Genomic DNA, 25728 nt, shown 5'->3' on the forward strand with positions numbered 1-25728 from the left:
TTGTGCAGCACCAATGGCCACAAACACAACAATGGATCCTTCCCAAGAAGGAGTTTTTTCTTAGATTAGCCTGTTGCGCAGCACAGTGACCCGCTGCACTGAAGATATGTCTCAGGACATTAGGTCAGTTAAAAGGTAAGTCAAAAGACTTTGTTGCTTTCTCACTGGCATGCGATGAGAGCACAGGCATTTTTGATTCAGGGCAGCTTTTGGTTTTTGAGCTGGGACAAAATGGTTGGATTAACAACTGATTGTTCGCCTGCCACGATTGGGATGAAAGCTGGCCTCACTGCTCTCATTTCCCCAAAAGTTTCCAAATGTGGGAGAAAGGTAGTGCAATACCACTGCATCCTGCAACAGGATCATCTGTGTGCAAAGACAAATTGGACTGGCAGACGTTGTGCGCGATGTTGTCAAAATAATAAATTGCATCAGCTCACAGCCACTCCCACACCGCCAGTTCAGAGTTTTTGGATGAAGTTTATGCACAATACAAAGATATTCTTTACCATCAGGAAATATGGTGGCTGAGCAGGGGAACGCGCTCAAAAGATTTTTTGAGTTGTGCCATCTTATCACGCAGATTCTTTCGAGTGCAGCAGTAAGACACTATTTTTCTATTTTCTGCTTTTATTTCATGACATTCAAAAATTTATTGTATATAGGCCACAGACCGGGATCACATTTGGATTTTGGCCCTTTGAGCAAAAAAGTTTGGCCCCCCTGTTCCAGGAGGTCTGTTTTTAGAGAACATCTACTGTGCAGCCTGCTTTAAAACACTCACATTCTGTTTTTGCAATTTTATTCCCGAAACTGTTAGTCTTTTTTTCCCCCAGGAAAACAACAAACAGGCTACACTTGTTCTACTCTTAGTTGTTGGAGCAAACCGAAGAGAAGTCTTTAACTTGAGCAAATCCATTTCTGCTGATGATCTGCCACAAAATGCAAAAATAAAATGCTGCAACATGAGGAGTTAGTCTAAATTCTAAAAGAATAATTGATAGGTGAGATCTGTAAAGTAGTCAACTTTATTTTTCACAATAACTAAAAGTTTTAAGGCAGTAAAATCCTCACTACACATTTATAGACTTTTCTCACATAGACATAAACATCTTCAGACTTTTCTCTCTTGTTTAAACTCTCAAAGTTTAAACCATCATAAAAATAAGTCCAGTATTATTGACAAAAAAAAAACCTGAAATGATGGAAGATTTATGTAAATGTGGCCGTTTGAAGGATTCAGTACAGCAGACCAATGGAGATTTGTTCACAATAGTCTATAGCTGATAGGAACATGGAACACAATGCACAAAAGAGAGAAAAAAGAGCATGGAAAGGTGAACTGCGATATATATATAGAATGAACGTTGTAAAGAAAAGTACCGATATATTATCAATGTTTTTAGAACCATACAGGTTTATTTTTGGTGAAGTTGTTCCCTTTTGAAAGCTGCCTTCAGTGATCTTTTAGGGAACTGCAACATTTGGTGCCTGCAGGTTTGCAGCAAATTTATTACCATGAAGTGGGGTTTAGGTAATAAGTATTCAATGAAGGTTAAAATGACCAGATGTGAAGTGAAAGTCCTGCAGCTTCTAAGAAAACATGACCTTCAAGATCTAAATGCAGGATTCTAACCAAGTGTTTCCCAACCCTGGTCCTCAGGAACACTGTCCTGCATGTTTCCCATGTTGACCTGCTTATCCAGACATGATTCAGCTCATCATCAGGCTCTGCAGAAGCCTGATGATGACAGTCATCAAAGGCAGGTGTGTTTGAGGAGGGCTGGATTGAAAAAATGCAGATTACTGTTCTCCGAGGACCAGGGTCAGGGAAACACTGTTCTAACACAACAAAGCCTCAGGAGGAACATTTGCTGTGACTCTCATCTGTTGGTTTAATGAAGGCTGATGGGATCAGTGTGGACATGAGCAGAAGAAGAGGACACTTTGACAGTGCTGTAGGTCACTGCATCTCCTTCATCGTCTTTGTCCACAACCTGGGAGACAAACAATAGAGAACCAACTGTAGACCGTATCCACAAGCATCTACAGCCACAGTAATGTCACGTCTTTAGATGATGTGCAGCAACAACACTTTGGATAGACTGATGTTTCAGTGATAAGATCCTCACTAAATCCTCATTGCAGTCTCACAGCTTACCTGCTGCCTGTTGTTGGTGTTCCTGGAGAAAGTGATGGAGGCGTAGGAACCAACATCTTCTGGAGGAGTCTGCAGCTGAAGACAGTCAGAGGAGGAACATGAACTTTCTGCTCTGACATTCTCACAGCTGGAGGATCATGTTCTTTTGACACCACCTGTTCCAGGAGAGGACTTATCCTCACATTATTAGTGGTGCTTTGGATCAGCATGGATTTGTTTCAGCCATTTTATTAGAACCTACAATATCTCACTGTTTATATGGGATATAGGTCAATGTCTACAGTTCTGTAGAAAGTTTGGGACACAAACAGAATTTTTAGGGAGACTTCAGTCCAAGTAAAATACTTTTGATTAAAGAAGAAGCTTTTGTGAAAATTCAACTTTATTCAGGGTTTTTTAAAAGCTGAAATTTGACTGATATAAATATCCTTTACCTTTTACATGCAAAAACACATTTTCTTGTCAATTTGAATTATTCTATGAGTTGTAGTGTTAGTCCTTCTTTACTGCAATAATCTATGAATATCACTGGGTTACAGGCGTCTCCAACCCTGTTCTTTGTGAGCTACTGTCATTATTTTGCAGCTAGATTGAATGAACCCAGTTTCTGATTAACTGAACACATCTGATTCCTGATAACCAGTAGGGTTAGCTGCAAAACAAGCTGGGGGGTATTCCAGGAAGCATGTTTAAACTAGCCTGACTTTGAGCCTGAACTCTGGCTGAAATCCGCCTGAACTTGTTTACTCTGGGTATGTCGGTTCCAAAAGACCAGATATGAGTTGGCGTAATTACGCTCGACTTGGTAACCCTGGGTTATTGGGCGTGCACAGCAGGTACATAAAGACATTCTCAATAGATCGCAGATTTCTGGAGTCACCATGGAAACGCGTGGTGAAAAAAAAAGAAAACGCTGTACTTCAGTGAGACGGAGTCTGAGATTTTAATGACGGCGTATGAAGATTACACGTCCATCAAAAAAGTAACACTTCTGCATCATCAAAAGAAAGAGTTTCTGCGTGTAGAAAAAGAGCAGACAAAGTAAACGCACGAGTTTCTGATCCTGTTTCCATTTTCCTTGTGACGCATGCATATATACATATATATATATATATATATATATATATACACACACATAACGTATCCAATTTTGCCAACTTAAATGAATGACTTCTATTGGGAACAAACAATTGAGTTAAATTTAATCAATCTAATTTCTTACGTCTATAAAACTCAATAATTGTTCATACAACTCAAATTTACATATTTATTTAATTAAATGTCACATTACTCCAATTCAATTAATCTTTTATCCATCTTAATTAATTATATTTCTTGAACTCTCAAATGTCTAAGTTTGAGCCGGCAGATATTCTCATTTTTATAACAATAAAAACAGACGGGGGGGAAATGCACTGAGTGCAAAATCTCAACAAGGAATTTACCGTCATAGTCATTGCAAATACGGCCCGTAGGGTTGCAATATAAACTCATTATCCTCTCCTTCACTCTCACTCATGGTGCAGAGAAGTAAGCTCAGTAGGGCAAAATAACTCGGCGAAACATGGCAAAACACAGTAAAACAGCTAAACAACTAAAAACATTTGGTCAAAAACCCACACTTAAACCCAAATCCGTCCAGACAGGCAAAGGGAATGATATCCCACAATCCTTTGCGGTGCCGATCTAACAGCAGCACCAAAGTTACACCTACTTCTTCCTCTTTCGGCTTCTCCCATCAGGGGTCGCCACAGCGAACAAGTCGCATGGTAAACTTGGCAATGTTTTACGCCGGATGCCCTTCCTGACGCAACCGTCTCAAACCGGGCTTGGAACCGGCACAGAGGTAGAGAAGGGAACAAAGTTACACCTACTTAATTGAATTAATTTGAATGAAAGTAAAATAACTGTCTGAAAACTACGTGTTATTTTTAAACTGACTTACAAAAAAAAAAAAAAAAAAGATTTATCTTAACTGAAACAAATAATTAAGTTAGATCAAAGTACATAAAATATTTTTCCAACATCCATATGTGGTCTTATCATGCTCTCACGGTGGAAAAAGTATTATCTGAGCTTCTTCATCCACTAAATCATCTTCAAATGGACACTCCATGCTGCTTCACCTCTCTGTAAACAAACTAAGCTTCAACTAAACCTGCTCCGGACCAGGTTATGTTCAGAGCATGAGTTGCTATGGCAACTTGACCTACCCTGAAACATACCTCCATTTCTGGAACCGAAAACTGAGGTTATCAACTTTCTTAGCCTCAAACTTATCGTGAGAGCTAGCATAACCTGCTTTCTGGAATACCCCCCTGAGCACTAGTTCATTAGAAACAAAGTGGGACAGTGTTGCTTTACAGCCCCCTTGTGGCTAAGCCAGTTTGTTACAGTGAGAGTTTTTTGGTCTCCTTTAAATTAAGTTTAAGGAAAATAACTAAGTTTAAACTCTGTGTGGAGCAGCAGAAACATGAAACAGAGTTTAGAACCATGGCCACAGAGGAATCAGAAGTCCAATATGTCATTATTTAGGTCAAAAACTCACCATATTTTCCTCAATTTGTGTTTTTCTTTCTGCAGAAACAAAAGTCAGATTTAAACTCAGAATCAGAAATTCCTCTAAAATAATCTTCTGTTTCCAGCAGCAGGAATGTTCTCACCTTTAATCCTCCTCCATCCCATCAATATGACAACAACTATTAAGCATGCTGCCACAATTACAGCTGCAGTGATCACTGCTGTCATGCCTGGAGCTTAAACAGAGGTAAAAATGCAAAATAAACAAGAAAACATTTAAAAATAGAGAAAAACCAAAGCAAAAACAAAATAGTGACACTTAAAACTGTTGAAAAAAGTCATTTAAAGGGCCTATATTATGTAAAATCAACTTGTTTAGCTTTTTAGTGTATTATAATGTTCATTCCTCACTATAGACAACCCCAAAGTGGTATTTTGATTAATTCATGAATTTCCGAGTACAGTGTTTACCCGCCTATTCGCCTTATAATATTTGCGGTTTCACATATTTGCAGATTCTTTATTTATTTATGTGATTCTTTCAGTTCATCACAGAAACTCAGACAGCTCAAGACTCTTTTATGAGACTTTTGCCTCTGGTACAGTCAATTGCTCTGAATAAAAAAACCTCTTTATGTTGAGCATTATTCCAATGTTCTTTAATGAATGTTTTACAAAGTATCAGAAATGTTTCAGAAGGGTTTTTGGTGAGTAAGGATCAGTGACGGACATTCTTCAGCCGTGGGGGGATGTGGGGGGGGTTCTACTTATTCTGGATTATTCACAGACGTCTCTGGTCTCTAACCCCCGTGAATATGGGGGGAATACTGTTTATGGATCTAATTTACTCTGAAAGGCTTAAGAAAATCATGGGATAGGCCCTTAACAAGTGTTTTAAGCAGGTTCCAAGCAGCAGCCTCAGAAACTCCAGATCTGAACATTTTTGAATCAAAGAAATCACAGAAGTTAAGAAAATCCAGGCATGTTTCAGACACCAACAATAAAATATTTGAAGAAATCATCCTGCCTTGAAGGTTTCTCTGTCATCTGCATCCATCTCTGTTGCTGCTACAGTCAAAGCTTCATCTATTTTAGTAAGTTTATGTTTTAAATTATTTTCAGTTTGATTGATGTTTAAGAAAGATGAAAATAATCACTTAACAGGTTGTTTCTTCTAAATACCAACAAAAAACTCTTTAGTTCTCTCTGTTCTGTAGTATTTATTCCAGACATACCTGCTTTAGAGAGATGATCTGTTGCAGCTGATGGTTTGGATATAGACAGAACTGATTCTGTGGTTGTTGTGGATTCAGCTGCAGATGTTGATGCAGAAGATGGTTTGGATGTTGGTTTAAGTGTTTTTCTAGTTGATCTAACATCATTTTCTGAAAGACGAGAAAGCAGAAGTTTGATGAAACAAATGTCATCTGATGTATGTGAGAAAATCTATAAAAATGTGTCATTTTCTATTGGAAACATAACTGTTTCTCACACATTATCTGTTTATATTTGTCATTAATTTCATATTTAAAAATTATAAACTATATAAACTAGAAAATATGAAACAATAGAATGCTGTATGTTTCATTCTCATATTCACAAACTTAAAGCTTTAACTATTAAATTCAAAACTTACTCTTAACGTTCAGTCCAACTTGAAAATCTGTTTCCTGTTCTCCTGATGTGCTGAACTGTCTGCAGTTGTAAATTCCAGCATCTTCATATGTGATCTTCTTTATCACCAGAGAACATTTCTCTGTAAGACTCAGTCTGTCTGATTTAGATCCAACATCTTTGTGAATCTTCCCGTGTTCAAACAGGGAAAATGTTTGATTTGAATAACTGTACAACCAGGTGATTCTGGAACATCCATCACTGAAATCATTTCCATTTTCACATTTCAAAGTGACTTCATCTCCAACTCTGACAGTCTTCTGTTCAAATGTTTGAGCGTCTACAGTTTAGAGAAAGAGAGAAACACAAACATGTTGTGTTGATCCTTTTGATGAACATCTTAGACATTTAACATGCATGTTTAAAGAATACACTGAAGTCAATGTGGTTAGCAGCCTGCTGTCATTAGCATTAAGAACACAACAAGTCATGTTCCATGCTTTCAGAAAGGTCATGTTTGAATCTCTGTCATGTTTCTTACCTGTAGATGTGAGCATCCATGTCAGAAACAGAGGGAAGTGAAGTGATGTGAAGTCAAACATTGTTCTCTCCTCTGCTCTTCTCTGTCTCTTCTTCTCTCAGTCTTTTCTGTCAGAGGCTGAAGCCAACATCAACCCACAGTCTGGAGAGAAATGGTTCCTCATTCTGTGAATAACAGCTCCTCCTTCAAGTTACTTTAGAGGTTTTTTTCTTTCTTCCTCATGTTTCTTCACAGCTTTCAACAACAAGCTTCTAAATCTACATTTTCGACAAACTATAAGACTGAAGTGAATTCTGAATCTAAGTACATTTTATATTTGGTTTTGTGTGAATGAGTTTTTAGCAGCGTCACATGACCGTGTGATCTAGACTTTGACTGTTTTTATCATCATGTCAAGCATTTTGATGTGAAGCTTTTTACATTTCAGGGACATTATTGCAAAGACTTTTGGTTTTCGCAATGTAAGCACTTTCTTAGAAATATGGTAATTGTTTTTTTTTACATAAAGCATAAAAACCTTTAACTTCTCTAAAAAGATAAATGATGCCTATTTCATGATTATTTAAGTGTGGATGAGTGTGGATGAGTTTCTCCTCACTGCTCAGGTGATCAGTGTATTTGGTCTGCGCCTCTTCCCGTTTTGGTTTTAATATTTATTAATTGGGTTTCAAAAGATTTGTTGTTCTGCAGGGGTAACAGAGGCACCATAACAGTTTTGTTTGGCTACCCTGGTTTTATTTCCCAGCTTATGCAGCTTACCAGTGGGCTACCAGCTGGTAAGCTGCACCAACTCAAGTCAATGGTGAGTTCTGAAGATCCTGCGTGTCGGATAACAACTGCAGCTCATATCTGCCAACAAATTTTATTTTAACAACAGGGGTTATGAATCTTCTGACAAACCAGAGGTATGTCTGAATAAACCCCTTTTATAATCGAGGCCGAACTTTATTAATTTTAGTCATATTTTAAAATCATTTGTGTTGGACTAGACGGCAAAGGAAAAGAGGGAAGAAGAGAGAGGAATGTTAGAGAGGGGGGGGTGCGTAGAAGGGTGATTATAAGCGGGGGGGGGGGGGGGTAAAACCATGAAGCAGCATAAAGCAACAAGTTTCTAGATGGTTATACTCATTACGGTGAGGTTCACATGTAATATGGGTCTATAAGCCCCCCCCCCCCCCCCCCCCCCCCCCCGAGCATGGCCCCCAGCCACTCCCACTCAGCACAGGCAAAAAGACCACTCCCCAAGTCAAGCCAGACCACCACTCAAGCTCCCCAACCACACACCTTTTCAGAAAGATGTGTGGTTGGGGACACCGAGTCCAGAAGACTGCGTACCTCAACCCGCCCCACCCAGTCAACGGACCCGACACTCGGACTAACGGAGTCCCCTTTGTAGCAATACAAAGAGTTATGACAATGATAGATACTAATCCTCCTTCTATATCGATGGCACTCATGTCACCAAGCACACAAAGTGACGGTGATTGAAACCTTCAGCCAGACTGATAGATCGGCGCATACCTGCTGCCAGAGAGCCTGGACAGGTGAACAGAGCCAGAGTGCGTGCATGTAACTGTTGGGTAGATTACTGTCACAGTGATGCAAATGTCTGAGTTACTGAGACCCATCTTGAACATCCTCTGTCCAGTGTAGTAAATTCTGTGAAGAGTTTTACGTTGGACTAGCTGCAGATTTGGACTTTTTGTCAGTTTAAAGGTGTTTAGACAAAGTTCTGACCAGAAGCTTTCATCTGTGCTGATGCTCAAATCTGCATCCCATTTCGTTATCGAGATTGAAATATTATTATCTTGCATAAGAGTTTGTATATTTTGAAGAGAGTTTTATCCATTGAAAAATCATCCATTTTAGAAGAACATTGACACTCAATTGAGCACAGGTGTTAGCTCACCTTTGCACTAATAGTTTGCGTGATTAAATGAAATATTTCACACTAGTTGGTTTGATGGCATAAGTATGCGTGTGTGAACACTTTTTGTTTTGTGACATGGGAAAAATTTTCGAGCCAACAGGTGTGTTAACATCTCAGTGTGTGTGTGGACAGACTCCGCCCATATTGACCTGTATTACATCTGAACCTCATTGTAATGAGTATAACCATCCAGAAACTTGTTGCTTTATGCTACTTCATGGTTTTACCCAACACCCCCATTTTCTATAATCACCCTTCTACCCCCCCCCCCCCCCCCTCTCTGACATCCCTCTCTCTTCTTTCCTCCTTTCCTTTTCCGTCCGGTCCAACAAAAAATAATTTCAAAAATAATTCAAATGAATAAGGTTTGGCCTCGATTACAAAAGGGGTTTATTCAGACATACCTTTGGTTTGTCAGAAGATTCATAACCCCTCTTGTTAAAGTAAAATATGTCCAACACAAGAGGCCCTCAGCTCTCATCTGTTTGCTCAGCTGTTGGACAGGACAAATTAAAAAAAAGGGCTTTAATGCCGAGAGCAATAAGCAAACTCGAAAGAGCAAAACCGAACAAATGCTTCGACACAGTACAACAGAAACTCAAACCTTAAATAGGAACATAATCATCTGTGACTCTCAGGTGACCTCAGGAAGGGGAGGGCCTCCAGGAGAGATCACAGCAGAACAAAAGACAGGCCTTTTCATCAAAGACAACGATAGAGAGAAAGAGAGACGATCAGATGAGACGAACAAGGAGAGAACATAGCAGAACAAAACTGGGGGACTCTTTGAGGCAAAAATGGTTGAAAATGGCTCACAAGAATATTCTGCTGGGTCATATCCAAGATCAGATAAGAATAAATTTGATTTATATATATAAACATTGTGTGGGTGTTTAGTTAGCTTGACAAGGGGTGAGGCATTGTATAATGCACATGTATGTGTGTGTGTGTGGGGGGGGGGGGGGGGGGGGTTATATGGCCACATGAATACCACATGAAACTGGGTAGTTAGGCCCCTGCGCATATCTTTACCTTCGATAACTATCACTAAAGTGGATTACGAACCTCTGCCCGTGAAAAAAACAAAATTAATGATAAATATTAGGGGTGTAACGGTACATGTAGGTGCATTTTTTTGGCATTTTCAACATTCTAATGCTAATAGAACAGACTATTTTCCTCTTTGTTGTATTTCTCTTTTGCAATTTCAGCTTTAGCGAAAAGGAAACCTGTTTCCCAGCATCATTTGCATCTGTGAGCGTCAGGTATGCAACAGCTCCAACTGCTTTAATGGAGGCATCACTGAAAAAATGTAATTATTTTCCCTGTGCTTCGGATATTGGAATAGAAATATGCATTTGAGGAATCTTGAGATTTTGAAGATGCTAAAGGGAGTCTATACAATACGACCGAGTTTTAGGGCCACGGTGAGGAAAAAAAATTCTGGCCAACGTGACAAGTATTTTCTCGTCATGAAAAAACTCGACACAAAGTTTCGAGAAAAAACTCGAGATAAAAGTCGAAATAAAGTTTCGAGATTAAAATTTGCAATGTGCGCGAGAGAAGTGAAGCTGAGTCTTTCAGGAGTATTCATTTTTATGGCTAATATTAGTGAGCTAGTGGCTTTGTACTTCAGTTTACGACAGAGTTTTATGGCCACCAAAAAAAAGTAAATTTACGAGATTTTATCTCTCTTTATCCACCTCTGTCATGGTAGGGATTTTATTTTATAAATTTACGGGAATAAATTCAAAGATTAACAAGGAGAAAACCCCGAAGTTGTCTGTTTATCGGAGCCTAGCTTGAAGATGAAATATGTGGAGCCTTTTGTGAAGCTTTATTTCCGGATTATAGGTTTAAAACAAAGATATTCTGAACCAACTCAAAATCAGATTATTGCCAGTGGAGCCATCTTTCCGGGATTCAGTGTCGGTAAAGCGGACTTTCATCTGTAAAATAAGGAGCTCAGAGACACGTTTGGGTGTAGAGAACCGCTGCAGCCTTTATTCTCCTTTTCATTCACATAACCTGAAGTTCATCTGTCACCTTACGTCATGATCCTGTCATCCTAACACCAATGGAGAAGTAAACAGTGTTACATACGCCCACTCCTGCAGATGAAGCGTCCCGTTTGATCATTAAAAAACAAAGATGAATGAAAATAGTCTGTTATATTAGCATTACAACGTTGAAAAAGGCAAAAAGTGCTTCTCCTCCTCAGACGGAAGCATCACACAAACGTAGAAATCTGGTCTTTGGTGGAGGAAGAGAGGATTCAAGCGAACAGTTCAATTCAATTCAATTTTATTTGTATAGCCCAAAATCACAACAACAGTTGTCTGGATGGGCTTCGAAGTGAAACATGAACTCAAAAGGATTGCGAATACAAAGAGTTCAATAGTAAAATACTAAAATGAACTAACAAACTGACTAAGCTATACTGGCATCCCTGCCCTTAGACCCCCCTTTGAACAGCTGCAGGGACACCGATGGCTTCATTGGGCTGCAGTGATCCTGCAAACCAACCATCAATAAATAAAACTTTAATAAATTGTAAATCAAACCAACGAGCTTCCAGTCATTTGGAACGTTATCAATAAATATTCAGCTCACCTGTTCAACTACGTTTAGTCGGTCTGCTCTGCTGCTGCGCTACGTTCACCTGCTTCTCTGCATGCTCACTTCCACTGTAATCTCCTAAAATTACGAGTTTTTATCTCCTAAATTCATGAGATAAAATCTCTCTCGCGCAACATTGCAACTTTATCTTGAAACTTTATTTCGCCTTTTATCTCGACACGACGAGTTCTTTCTCTCGAAACTTTGTGTCGAGTTTGTTCTCGTCATGACAAGAAAAAACTCGACCTGTTGGCCAGAATTTTTTTTCCTCACCGTGGCCCTAAAACTCCGTCGTATTACACTGTTACCATTTGTCTTGTTTTTATTTTGCTAGTGGCATGTGCCACTATGGAATGCCAACGGAAATCCCTCTCAAAATAGCCCAACCTTTGAAGCTGACTGGCACATCAAAGCCCAGCGGGTCATTGATGATTGACAACACTCCTCATTTAGTGAAAGGCCTGTCACCAATTTCCACTTTAAATGAAAACTGGTCAATAGACAAGTTCCATCCCAATGCAAGACTGCGTTGCATGGGTGTAGGACATTGTCCAAGTTTGAGTCCCTGTAAACCTGTAGCCAGATCTTCCTGTGAAAGGGTGCCGGTGACGACTGGGCTGTTGGATGAGATTTTGTGGAGACGAATGTTAGACTCAGCCAAAATCTTCTGTGTTCTGCGGAGAACGTGTATTGCCTGAGATTCAGAGGGAAATTACTTTAAACCATCCTCCACATAGAAGTGAACAAATTGTCTCAGATTGTTGCCATATTATTTTTCTCATTCTTTAGCAGTTCTTCTTAAACCATTTATGACAGCAGATGGTGATTGACAGCTACCAAAACATGCACAGTCTTGCGAAAGTCTTCTACTTCTGCATCTGGGTCATGATTTTTAAACCAAAGAAAGCACAAGTAGCTAAGATGGTCCTCCCTGACCTTAAAGTAGTAGAACATTTGTTCTATATCTGCCATTACAGCATACAGATCTCCTCTGAAGCATAGAAGGACTCCGACAAGACTGCTGTTGAGTTTAAGGCCTTTGAGTAACACCTGATTGAGAAATGAGCACTCGGAAGCGATTGTGGAGCATAATTTAAAAAAAAATTCATAACCAGAAATGCTTCTTCATTTTCAAAATGAAGCTGCATTTGTTGACTCAAAATTAAAATGAAAAAGCAATCCACCAAAATGCTTTTTTTTTTCTTATTCAATCCAGCTTTTTCTGTCAATTAAAATGATAAAGAAAATGGTATTTGACATTTCATTTTCAAAATGTTCTCTGGTAAACGTGTAGCAAAATTCATTTAGAAATGTCTAATTTGACAATTAAAATGAAGGAACAGAAATACTTTTTCATTTTCAAAATGTAACTGCTTCAAATGACCCAAAATTAAAATGAAAAATCAATACTTCAAAATGCTTTTTCATTTTCTACTTTAAAACTGCTTATTCTGTGTCATAATTAAAACGAAAATGCAAAGAGGAGATTGCATTACTGGGGAGTGGGAGTGCTTCCAGACTCCAGTTGGCTCATCCGTGCTCCTGTTCCTGACCGTTTACCTAGCCTTTGCTCCTGCTCCTACACCTGGCTGTGGATCCTGTCTCCGGCTCGACTCGCGCCCCTAACTGTCCCCCCCAACCACGGCTGGATGAGGCTCGTCTGCTGGACTTTATACATGTAGTTGTAGATTTAGATAAGTTAATTCTTCTCTATGAGTTCTAGTAAATTGCCTGTCCGTCCTGGGGGAGGATCCCTCCTTCATGTGGGCACCCCTGGTGTTTCTTTGTTTTATCCGGAATCTGTTTTTTTAGGAGTTTTTTCTTACCGCGAAGAGGGGTCTAAGGGCAGGGATGCCAGTATAGCTTAGTCAGTTTGTTAGTTCAATTTAGTATTTTCCTATTGAATTCTATGTATTTATGATCCTTTTGATTTTATGTTTAACTTTTTCAATTACCTATACGAAGCCCCTTGAGACGACTGTTGTTGTGAATTTGGGCTATACAAATTGAATTGAATTGAATTGAATTGAATCGCCCCGCCTCCCCTCTGGATATGCTGAGTCCAGTTGAATTATGCGACAGTGTTCGCAGGGTGGATGTGAAAATGCAAATGCAATCCCTTCTTTGCATTTTCGTTTCAATTATGACACAGAATAAGCAGTTTTTTTAAGTAAAAAAGGAAAAAGCATTTAGAAGTATTGATTTTTCATTTTAATTTTGAGTCATTTGATGCAGCTTCATTTTAAAAATGAAAAAGCATTTCTGTTAATCCATTTTAATTGTCAAATTAGACATTTATAAATGAATTTTGCTACACATTTATCAGAGAACTTTTTGAAAATGAAATACCATTTTCTTTATCATTTTAATTAAGTGACAGAAAAAGCAGTGTTGAAGAACAAAAAGAAAAGGCATTTTGGTGGATTGCTTTTTCATTTTAATTTTGAGTCAACAAATGCAGCTTCATTTTGAAAATGAAAAAGCATTTCTGGTTTTGACTTTTATTTTTAATTATGCTCCACAATCCCTTCCATAAAGGTAAAAAAACTACTCTAATTTTACCTGGATTTTGTGGATGGTAAATGCTAAAATAGGGAAATACCAGCACTCTTGGTTGAGTTGATCCAATGTATTCAATTGGAACCCCCTGCACTTAGTCAGCAGATGCGACTTCTTGTGAATTGGACACAGTTAATCAGAGTCTGGAGGGTGAGCATTTGCTGTGCTCATCTGTGTTTTGTTTGCTGTGATTGGAGTCCTGAAGTGTTGCTGGCTTTCCACTTAAAGCTGGGATCTGTTTTCATCTCTACCTGGTCGTTCATAAACTGAACAAAATAAGAAAATTATGGAAAATGAAGAGTGTTGTCTTTTTACTTCAACCAATGACTGATCCATGACTCCTGCAGTCCATGTGGGAGCTTTTCGACAATTGGATTTATTCCTCTTGAAGTATCCAAAAAATTCAGACCAGAAAATATCCTTCATTTGTTGCTCCATTGAGTTCCAAGAGGAGGTCAGCAAGCTCTGTGAAAGTTTGTCTTTAAAAGAAAATGAAATTGAGACGTTTGAAAAGAGAAGCTTCAATAGCTTCCACTGATCCTTAATTTCTATCCGGTCTTTGCCACCATCGATGAAGACCGTCTTCTGGATGTTAACATGAGCAGCTCTGATCCTTAAGCCATGTTGGAGAGATTCACCATTAAGTTACTAAGTGAGTAGGTCAAGTTTTTTTTACTGCATTTCAGACTTAAATCTTCTGAGGCATTGCGGAACATTGATTTCCAGGCCACATAAGTCTCAGCTCAGTTGTTAAACACTGTTAGCCCTGACGTTAGCAGATCCCGACGCGAGAGTAAGGCAGCAAGGTTAGAGATGTCAGAAGGTCTCTGTGGTGTTGAGGATGGAGCATTAATGGATTGGCTGAGTGGGTGACAGAGGGTTAGTCTGCTTGTTGAGGTTTGTTACTTCTGTATCCCTCTTCTTGATGTTTTTCCTCTTCTTCTCTATTTTTGTTGTTGTGAAAATGGCTTCTTAGATTATCCTCAGTGAGTCTCTCTAATGCGGTTTTTGTAACTGGAAGTTCAGAAAACTGTTTGTTCCATGAAAGCTGCTTCTAGAACGCTGGCTTCAGCGAGCGCTGCTTCAGCTTCTCCCTCTTGTTTCAGAGCGTTGAGTTTAGTCTCCATGCATACCTTTTCGATCTCTATGTCTATACTGCTTTTAGCATTCTCTGATCTAGTGTGGGCAGCTTCAGCTTTAGCTCATGCTTGAGCGTCAGCCATGCTAGCAGCTGAACTATTTGAATGACGACGTGAAGAAAAGGATTTGCAATCTGACCTGAGTTCCATTTGCGAGCTCTCTTCGTCGTCAGACATGTTTTTTGGGTTTTGTCTACCACCTGGATTTGATCTTTTTTTTTTACTTATTTGCCCTCAGCTCAATGTGCTGAATCAGTCTCAGCTGAGAGCTAAACATAAAGGGCTCCAAAAACTCCACAACTTTCTTGAACCACTTTTTTATTTGCTAAAAAAAGATCATTGCTTTTCAGAGTTCCAGATGCATAACAGAGCTTTACTTTCAACGCATGCGCACCACCCCGCCACACGCAGCACGTGCCTGGCTCCTCCAAACCAAGCTTCCTACTTTTACATACTGCATTTGGCCACTAGATGGCAGCGTAAGATCCATAACTTTTATCTTTACAATAAAATGTTTAATTTTATTGCCCCACATAAGAAACATTTACAATTAAACCCATATGAAACGAATAACAAAACACATGTAATGTTGGGGGAGACAGAACAATTATTTTTAAGACTTTTATACAATTCAGAAAAGAAAATGGATCAAATACAGCAAGAATAGATTTATCTTGAAAAATGACCACAAACATTTTGTTATTGAAAAACAAATTCTTACATTTATTTGAAATAACAAAGAAATCTGTGTAAACCTTCAGGTTAATATAGACAGCATAGAAAAAGTTAACAAAAGATGTAGAAAAGATAATTCTTTAAAGGATGAAAAAGCACTAAAGTGGGAATTGAAGTCAAACTGATTGAAGAATTAAAAAATAATCCACTTTCTTTAATGTTTGCTTGACATATTGTATCTCTCTGTACAGATTGAGATGATACTTTCTCTCTTTTTTAGGTGAGTCAGAGATTTCTGAGTAAAGACTTCTTTCATGTTGAGTAAAAACTTTAAGCTTTATTGAATCAACATTAAAATAATCACATAAAAAAGACGTATCCACTTATTTTGAAAAAAGTCTAAATATATTGACTTAAGTTTCTTTAGAAAAAAGAATTTAAAAACAATTTCTCCTCTGAAATGATTTCTGTCATGATCTAAAGCTGGTGTTCCATCATTTGGTGATAAAAGATGAAGATAACTTTAAAATGTGGTCCTCAATGGAGTCAAGGAGAAGCAGGCAGGTCTTCAAAGACTTCTTCATCATTCTGCTCCTGTGAGAAACACAGAACTGATCACTCTGACTCTTTGTTCTACTTTATAAGGACAGAATATGAACTCAGCTCATGTTTAATGGAAAAAGTCAGAATCAGTCATAGTCTGTGTCTGTAGCAGTTTCATGTGTTTGTGTTGTCACCTTGTGTTCTGGTCCATATGCAGACTGATGCAGTGATGACTGAGAGTGCTGCTAAACCCACAGGAACATAGATGATCCTCCACCAAACACCTTCAAGGAGAATCAAACCATTCAGCACATTTTCTCAATAAAATGGAACACAAACATCATCACCACTTTGATGCTGATGACACTTGACTTTTCTTTTCTTTTCCTCCAGATGACACGACTGTGTCATCTCATGTTTCTGTCTATCCAACATCCCCACTTGAATTAATGAAAAAGGTCTTTAGCTGAGTCTTCCAGCACAGCAGCTCCATTTGCAATCTTAAACCCTTGTGCTATCTTAGATGACCCCACCCTTACATTGACGTGTTCTCCCTACCATGACAAAGGTGGATAAAGGTGGAAAGATTTCATGTAATCCATGGACACCAGTGAAGATCACAAATCATTGAAGAAAAAAGGTTCAGCGCACTGTCTAGTGGGTCTAGATGACCCAACTCCCAATGTTAAAGTGCCTAGGATAGCACAAGGGTTACGGAAGGATGAAAACTGAAAATGTCTGCTGAATATTTATATCTAAATCTTAGCTTCTGCACCTCTAAAGGACTTCAGTTGGGATGGGTGAAGTGCTGCTGACCTCCAACATTAAATTTGGTCTGGTGGTGGAAAGAGTTCTTCAAGCAGATGGAAGAACTTCAGGAGGAAGAGCAGTTAAACACTGAGTGATTAGTTGTTGGTTCAATTCTGAACCTTTTCTGTGTTTAAGCATCACATTTATTCTCTGATGATTTCAGAAGTGTTGAAGTTTACAGATGAGACAAACTCCTCATAAAATAACTAGTGGTGTTTTGTTAATAAACAAGTAACTGGAACATTATTTCTTTGTCAAAAGTATTTTATGTTTGACTGGAAGTTTGGGCAAAAACAGAGACTTAGTCTTTTGATTGACAGGTGTGAGTTGAACCCCCAGCTCTAGAACATTCTCACTGGGTTTCTTCTGACAACCTTCATGTTCGTTTAGTGACTTCATCTTCAGATGAGAAGATGACATCGACCACATACCTGTTTTAGAGAGATGATCTGTTGCAGCTGATGGTTTGGATGTAGACAGAACTGATTCTGTGGTTGTTGTGGATTCAGCTGCAGATGTTGATGCAGAAGATGGTTTGGATGTTGGTTTAAGTGTTTTTCTAGTTGACCTGACATCATTTTCTGAAAGATGAGAAAGCAGAAGTTTGATTAAATAAATGTCCTCTGATGTAATGGAGAAACCATAAAAGACGTCAAAAACTGTTTCACACACTGTTCACGTTTCTTAAACTGAGTTTGAATAATTTCACATTTAGATGTTTAAACTAGAAAAGATCAGCGGACAATAGAAGTCCTCATATTTGTCAGCATTAAAGTTGATGTATGTTTTTATCTTATATTCACAAACTTAAAACTTCAAATATTACAATCAAAACTTACTCTGTATAACGCTCAGTCCAACTTGAAAATCTGTTTCCTGTTGTCCTGATGCGCTGAACTGTCTGCAGTTGTAACTTCCAGCATCTTCATCTGTGATCTTCTTTATCACCAGAGAACATTTCTCTGTAAGACTCAGTCTGTCTGATTTAGATCCAACATCTTTGTGAATCTTCCCGTGTTCAAACAGGGAAAATGTTTGTCTTGAATTACTGTACAACCAGATGATTCTGGAACATCCATCACTGAAATCATTTGCATTTTCACATTTCAAAGTGACTTCATCTCCAACTCTGACAGTCTTCTGTGAAAAAGTTTGAGCGTCTACAGTTTAGAGAAAGAGAGAAACACAAACATGTTGTGTTGATCCTTTTGATGAACATCTTAGACATTTAACATGCATGTTTAAAGAATACACTGAAGTCAATGTGGTTAGCAGCCTGCTGTCATTAGCATTAAGAACACAACAAGTCATGTTCCATGCTTTCAGAAAGGTCATGTTTGAATCTCTGTCATGTTTCTTACCTGTAAATGTGAGCATCCATGTCAGAAACAGAGGGAAGTGAAGTGATGTGAAGTCAAACATTGTTCTCTCCTCTGCTCTTCTCTGTCTATTCTTCTCTCAGTCTTTTCTGTCAGAGGCTGAAGTCAACAACAACCCACACTCTGGACACAAATACATCAGTTTCCTGTGGTTAGTATTTCCTCCATCAAGTCACTTCAGGTTTTTTCTTTCTTCCTCATGTTTGTTCACAGCTTTGAATAACAAGCTTCTAAATCTACATTTTCAACAAACTATAAATGAGACTGAAGTAAATTCTGAATCTAAGTACATTTGTACGTTCATGTCTCTGAAAAAGTAGAAATGTGGTTTTTTGTAAATGAGGTTTCAGCAGCATCACATGATTGTGTGATCTAGACCTTGGCTGTTTTTCTCTCCCAGCATTCATAGCTAACAGTGTGAGATCCGGTCTCAGGGTCTTTTGGTTCTTTTTTGAAAGAAGTATTATGATGTCAAGGACAATATTGCAAAGACTTTTGGTTTTTGTGATTTAAACAGGTGTTTAGATTTTTTTGGACATGAAGTAGATGTCAAGTTATGTCAGGATATGGTTCCTCTTTCTGCGAATACCGTAACAGCTCCTCCTTTAAGTAACTTCAGAGGTTTTTTTCTTCTTCCGGCTCATGTTTGTTCACAGCTTTAAAAAAAAAAAGCTATTTCTACATTTTGAAACAAACTAAAATTTATCCTACAGCAAGTCTCTTAAATAGTAGAAATCTGTTTTTGGAATAAAGAGGTTTAGCAGCATCACATGATTGTGTGATCTAAACCTTGACTGTTTTTACCTCCCACCATTCACAGCTAACTGTGTGAGATCTGGTCTCAAGGTCTTTAATCCTACTTCTTTTCTAGGAACCGTTCTGATGGGCTTTCTTGATTTTTGATTTCAACACGTTTTTAGATCTTTGTTTAACTGACATCAGGAAGGAAACCCTTAGCTTTCACTTGGAAAGATGAATGATGCCATGTTTTCTAATTCTTGTTTTAAAATATTTTAGAATTTTTTTGTTCTTTAGCAACATAACGTTTTTTCAGGCTCTTCTGTCTATCTGATGGTAATAGAGGGAACCTCACGAATGAAGGTAGCCCTCAAACTGCTTTACAAGTGATTGCAACAATGTTCTTGTACATATTAACAAGTTCAAATCATATACTTTGTTCATATTTAAACACTACCACCCTCCCTGCACAGTGCAGTTTTTGTACCAACAATTATATGGCGTTTCATCTCTGCCATAAAGTGAAAGGGCATAAAGACAACTGAGCGGGCGTATTCAGGAACTGAGTGAGGAACCTTACAACCGCGCAAGAGCAATTCGCAAGCCGTGATCCTGCGCGGTCACTTCCCCTTTGCGCCCTCGCCTGGGTTTGCACGCAGTGTTAAGGGGGCGTTTTTTGCCACTTGGGGGCGGAAACCTTTCTGGTTGATCTGAAATTTGCCCGTCTGATCTGGTGAGGCAGCGGGGCGGGACTTTTGTTTTTTAAAGCAGGGGGGGGTTAAAAAGTGGCTCTTGAGCTGCATGCGGGTCTCTGCCTTTTATCATATTTTCTATGTACAGTACTTTCACAACCATAAAGCGAACTTAAAAGTCTTAAATTTTCTCCAAAATGTACAGAGCGGCCCTAATGTGTTGTTGTGTGACTTCAGTAAAGAGGACCTAGGAGAGAACAGCATGAGAACGGTACGGAGAGAAGTGAGGACGTGAAAGAAGACCCCCCCCCCCCCCATAGTACGGAGGTGCAGATATGTGCATAATGCAGAACAACTTCGTTTTGGAAACCCTGGGAATGCAAAGAGACACGACTATGAAGCACAGTTTAAACTGCAAACTATCAGCTACGCGGAGGAACATGGGAATAGAGCAGCTGCAGTTCTGTTAAGTTTGAAAGATCTTCACAGATTTAGACTTCCGCCCTCAATAACTCTTCTGATAAATGTTCAAATGTGTCACTATCTCGATCATTTTGTATTAACACAGCAAGTGAACAACAAATGCATTTCAAAAGAAAAAAGATTGTTTTGGTTTTTTTGCCTTTTAATCAGAATTGTTCTCTTAAAGCTGTGAAAGCAGACATGCAGCAAGCCGGCTACCACAAGGGACCGTCAACAATGTTTCTTTTCTATTAAAGCCTCTAAAAGAAAAGGTTGGGGCCCTACTGGCCCTTCACTCAATGACCCCCACTAACCATCTCTTTAGAAAAAAAAGACTGCTTCCATTCTTAACAAAGGAAAAAAAAACTCTTGCATTTATAAAATAGATCTTGTTTGGATTGACTTTCTGCAGGTGAAGGCTGTAGATGCACAACTGTACAAGGAAAGAAACAGTTTTTCGCTGTTTTGTTTCAAATTCTGCACTTGATTCCAGAAGGCAGAAGCTTATGAGGTGGTTACTGATGCTGGAGAAGTCATAGATGATCATCATTGCTCTGCAGATGCAGCAGGAGCTGGGAATGTCTTGATGTTTTGAATGGAAAGAAGATGGTGACCAATGATCCTTAACCCTTATGGTATCCTAGGCACGTTAACATTGGGAGTTGGGTCATCTAGACCCACTAGACAGTGCTCTGAACCTTCTTTCTTCAATGATTTGTGATCTTGACTGGTGTCCATGGATTACATGAAATCTTTCCACCTTTATCCACCTTTGTCATGGTAGGTAGAACACATCAATGCAAGGGTGGGGTCATCTAAGATAACACAAGGGTTATACCCCCTCTGAATCATCTATCAGAGATGGAGGTCAGCTCATTTCGACATAGTTTCATCTGAGGAAGAGGAGTCTTTGTTAGACCTTTCTCTCTACTGACACACCTTCATCTACACACATCTGCTCACTTCTGCATCAACTTTTATTTGTCAATTTAAAAATAACCAGGAAATAACAAATGTGGCAGTTCCTCAAAAGACCACTGGAGGCTGGTTTCAGAAAAGAAAATCCAGCTTTCCACCCAAAAATTAACTCCTGTGAAGTTTGTTTGAAAAATCCTCTTTATGTCATTTGCTTAATATTTTATTTTCAACACAAGGAAAATTAAGTGGATGGATTTAATTAGCTGTTCTGGTTAATCAGGTTTGTACATTTTTAGAGGAGAAATTTTATTTTACTGTCAGGGGGGTTAATAGATGTATGACTCAGCAGAATTCTCTCCTATACTTCTTTCAACCCAATCACCAATTTTCAAGTGTTAATGTGTGCAGAGTTAACTACAATCAATATGAATGACCAATTTAAGGCTTAATCTTTGGCCTTTAGAAAGAGTAATGTCAGAGACTACTATGGTTTCAGCGAATATATACGTAAATTACAATAATGTAAGGCAGGCATTAATATAAATGTAATCTTATTTATATATACATCAATGTTAGCATAGAGTTTTTGACCAAGAAATACAGAAAAACTGCAAAGTATTAAAATGAATCACAGATTTGGTCAACAAATCTATATTAAAATAGCTCCTTTCTACCTTCTTCAAAGGCCTAATGCGCTTTACAGTCCCACACCTGCTCACACACACATTCACACATTGGTGCCAACCTTCCACCAGAGGCATGGTGGGATTCAGTGTCTTCCCCAAGGACACTTCGACACATGGGCGGGCAAGGCAGGAATCGAACACACAATCTTGAGATTGGAGGTTGATTGCCTTAGCACTGCACCACAGCTCAGGTCATCATTGAGTTGCAGGGATCATTCTTTACTTTTTGTCCAAAGTAATGTAATTCAATCGGTCCAGAGGGTTTTTTTCTCTTCTTTTTTATCATGTTTGTTCACATTTTCAAACCAAAGCTTCTGAATCTGCACTTGTAACTAAACTAAAGTTAACTACACTGCTCAAAAGAATAAAGAATCACTTTGAAAACACATCCTATAACCAAACGGTTGAAATATTATTTTTAAATGTTTTATTCTTTAGTTGCATGTCTTGACAAGACAACTACAAAAAAATAATTAATGAAAATTAAATGTACTGGCCTATGGAGGTCTGGGTATGGAATAATACTCAGAAATCAAAGTGGAAAAACCCGCTACATGCTGTCTTTGAAAAAATCCAAAATGAGGTTTAGTAGTGAGTGTGGCCTCCACGTACCCATATATCTTTCCTGCAATGCCTGGGTCTGATTCTGAAGAGGCGGTGGATGCTCTACTGAGGGATCTCCTCCCACACTTGGAGCAAAGCATCCGCCAACTCCTGGACAGTCTGTGGTGCAACCTGCCATTGGTGGATGAACAGACATGATGTCACAGATGTGCTCAGTTGGATTCAGGTCTGGGGAACAGGCTGGCCAGTCCATTACATCAATACATTCATCTAGCAGAGACTGCTGACACACTCCAGCCACATGAGGTCTAGCATTGTATTGCATTAGGAGGTTCCAACTTCCCAGGGCCAATCACACCAGCATCTGTTCTCGTCAGTACCTTATGGCAGTCAGGCCCAGACCACTACTGATCCGCTGCCAAACCGGTCATGTCGGAAGATGTTGCAGGCAGCAGAACGTTCTCCATGGCTTCTCCAGACTCTGACAGAAGCCCCCCATTTGTTCCTACTAGAATGTGAGTGTTACAATTAAGCACATTCAATACAATACATGTTTTTTTCAAGTAAAATAAATGTAGATATGTGTTTAACAGTTAATTGTGTTTTCGGCTTTTAAATGTGTATCAAAACATTTGAATGTCTGTCACATGTGCTCAGAGTGAACACACTTTCATCTGGCAAATTTGCCACTGGCGCCCTGCTCTCTTCACAATCATTGTGTTCTCTAGTAAATGCCAAACATCTTGCATGGTGTTGGGCTGTAAGCACAACTGCCACCTGTGGACGTCAGACCCTTGTACCACAGACGCATGCACATTTGTGGTCTGTTGGAGGTCATTTTGTAGGATTCTGGCAGTGTTCCTCCTGTTTCTCCTTTCTTAAAGAAGGAGGTAGTGGTGCTGATTCAGGGTTGTTGCTGTTTTACAGCCTCCTCCAAATCTCCTGATGTACTGGCCTATCTCCTGATAGCGCCTCCATGCTCTGGACACTACACAGACAGGCAGCAAACCTTCTTGCCAAAGCTTGTATTGATATGCCATTCTGGATGACTTGCACTACCTGGGCTACTTGTGTGGCTTTTGGACTCTGTCTGATGGAAGCGCTGGAGTGACAACATTTTCACAATTTAAAAGTCACCAAAACATCAGCCAGAACACTTAAGAAAGGAGTAGTTGTCCTTGGTCACTGCTTAAAGAACCACTCCTTTATTGGAGGTGTCTTACTGATCACCAATTGTTTCCACCTGTTGTCTATTCCAATTGAACAAAATGTGAAATTGATTTTCAGTCAGAGTTGCTTCCTAATCAGACAGATTGATTGACGTGTGACTGACTTGAAATAACATCGAGTTGTTTAGGTGTTCCTTTTAGTTTTTGAGCAATATATATTTAACAGTAACAGCATTTGACAGTTTAGTAACTTTAAAATACATTTCTTCTCAACGTGTTTTCAGTGACAGAATAAAAGGAGAAGAATGGAAAAGTGGAGAAGAAAGACATGAAGATTACCTTTGTGAAAAAGTCAACATGAGGTCTTTTTTACAAAGAAAACAGGACTAAGCTTATTTTTTGCTGAATATTTTTCACAAAGTACAGTTTTACTTATTTTGCCACTTAGTATAGTTGTCTCTACCTGGAAATACCTAAACTTATTTGCAGTCAAAATTTAAGTAGGGGCAGACCTGCAAACAGGACGGACTAGCTCAACACTTAATAAAAATGTCTCAAATATGAATCCAAATCCCTGAAATGACACAAGACTGCTCATGTGAGACAACCCAGTCTCATCCTAAAATGTTTAGTAGCTACATATGAGACTTGGTTGTTGTGGAAAATTAAACATATTCATCTCACAATTTAGGGGGCATTTTTGTGAAACTGCTACGTTTTTCCATGTGGACAAACGTAGCTACTACACAGCTTAGGATGAGACTGGTTTGTGTGAGAGTGTCATCCCTCCCCGTTTCTTAGCAGCAATGGACAATTCCATTCAAAGCAAGTTAGCAAACAGAGAAACTTTGAAAAAAAGTGGTGAAATAAAGCATAGTTATTTGACCAGCTGTGAAAAAAGGAAGAGGCAAGGAGAAAGCTAGGCGTTTGTTGCCAGACTTCCAAAAGTGCATGAAGACGAAACAGGGAAACAAACCACTAAAGAAAGTCAAAAATGAGAAAAATGACATTAAAGGATATGAAGGGAAAAGAAAGGGGTAGAAAATATTTATTTTTCAATGCAACATTAGTTATATTGTTGTTGACACTACTGGTTTGTTCTTTTGTTCAAGTATTTTTGTTTCTTTTGCCTTCTTTACTGTAGTGAAAACTGACAAATTAAAGAAAAGACAGAAGCTCTCCCCGCATCTACTAGAATGTGAGTGTTACAATTTAGTGCATACAATACAATACATGTTTTTTTTTTCAAGAAAAATTTATGTAGATATGTGTTTAACAGTTAATTGTGGTTTCAGCTTTTAAATGTATATCAAAACATTTGAATTCTTGACAGTGATGTTGTCTTAAAGTGGACCAGTGAAGAAGTCTGCTTACTTTGGAAAAGTGGCTATTTTCCATATTTGTGAGACGTTGCTCCATAAGCTGGATATTGTCGAGGCTCATGCTTTTTGCCACATATGGTGCAAACCACTTGCTTGTTGCTGCTTGTTTTGTGTTTGCCATGTGCTGATTTATTGTGTCCTTGTGCTTTCTTTAACACATCCACTTGCTGTGTTGTGGGTCACAGGTGTTGACTGAATAGCCTGGATCTGTGCTTTGGCCACTTCTGCTGATCTGCATAAATGTAATGCATTACAAAGAGAGGGGTCGTTGTCTTGAAGCAGTCTCTCTCTCAGTCTTGTGTCATTTATGCTTAACACCAACTCATCCCTGATCATGCATTCCTCATCAGCTCCAAACTCACAGTTTTTGCTCTTTTGACAAGCTCGGTGACAAATCTATCTGCTGTTATTCCTCTCATCATTGGATGTGACCAGAATGTGATGGCGCTCAAAAACAACGTTTTTACGGGCTACTGTAATCTCTGAACCCTTTCAGAATGTCCTCCATTCTTAGTGCATTTCCGGCCAGGGAAATTGCAAGGTAGTTGTACACTTCTTGCGCTACCTCGCCGATAGTGTGAAGAAGAATGGTTATTTCAACCTTTTCATCTTTCTCCAACAAACCTG

At 38.9% G+C, this 25728-nt stretch overlaps 1 protein-coding gene across 3 annotated transcripts; it reads right to left on the minus strand.

The window, feature by feature from the left end:
- Window positions 1-1010: 1010 nt before the first annotated feature.
- On the minus strand, window positions 1011-18737 carry LOC105357801 (uncharacterized). Of its 3 annotated transcripts, none has more exons than XM_023956956.2 (8): window positions 11380-12663; window positions 6837-6977; window positions 6318-6635; window positions 5917-6066; window positions 4825-4917; window positions 4710-4738; window positions 2162-2236; window positions 1011-1997 (listed from the first exon to the last, which is right to left on the minus strand). In XM_023956956.2, the coding sequence occupies exons 2-8, from the start codon at window positions 6895-6897 to the stop codon at window positions 1896-1898; spliced, it is 828 nt and encodes a 275-aa protein (XP_023812724.1). In that variant the 5' UTR covers window positions 6898-6977; window positions 11380-12663; the 3' UTR covers window positions 1011-1895. The 3 variants fall into 3 exon arrangements, with proteins under 3 accessions (XP_023812724.1, XP_078806279.1, XP_078806278.1); XM_078950153.1 differs by lacking the exon at window positions 11380-12663 and adding an exon at window positions 9371-9716; XM_078950152.1 differs by lacking the exons at window positions 5917-6066; window positions 6318-6635; window positions 6837-6977; window positions 11380-12663 and adding exons at window positions 17543-17692; window positions 17951-18271; window positions 18473-18737.
- Between the last annotated feature and the right edge of the window lie 6991 nt (window positions 18738-25728).

Source organism: Oryzias latipes, chromosome 7, assembly GCF_053564925.1.
Source record: "Oryzias latipes strain Hd-rR chromosome 7, Olatipes_Hd-rR_3.1".
In the NCBI taxonomy this organism is placed as follows: domain Eukaryota; kingdom Metazoa; phylum Chordata; class Actinopteri; order Beloniformes; family Adrianichthyidae; genus Oryzias; species Oryzias latipes.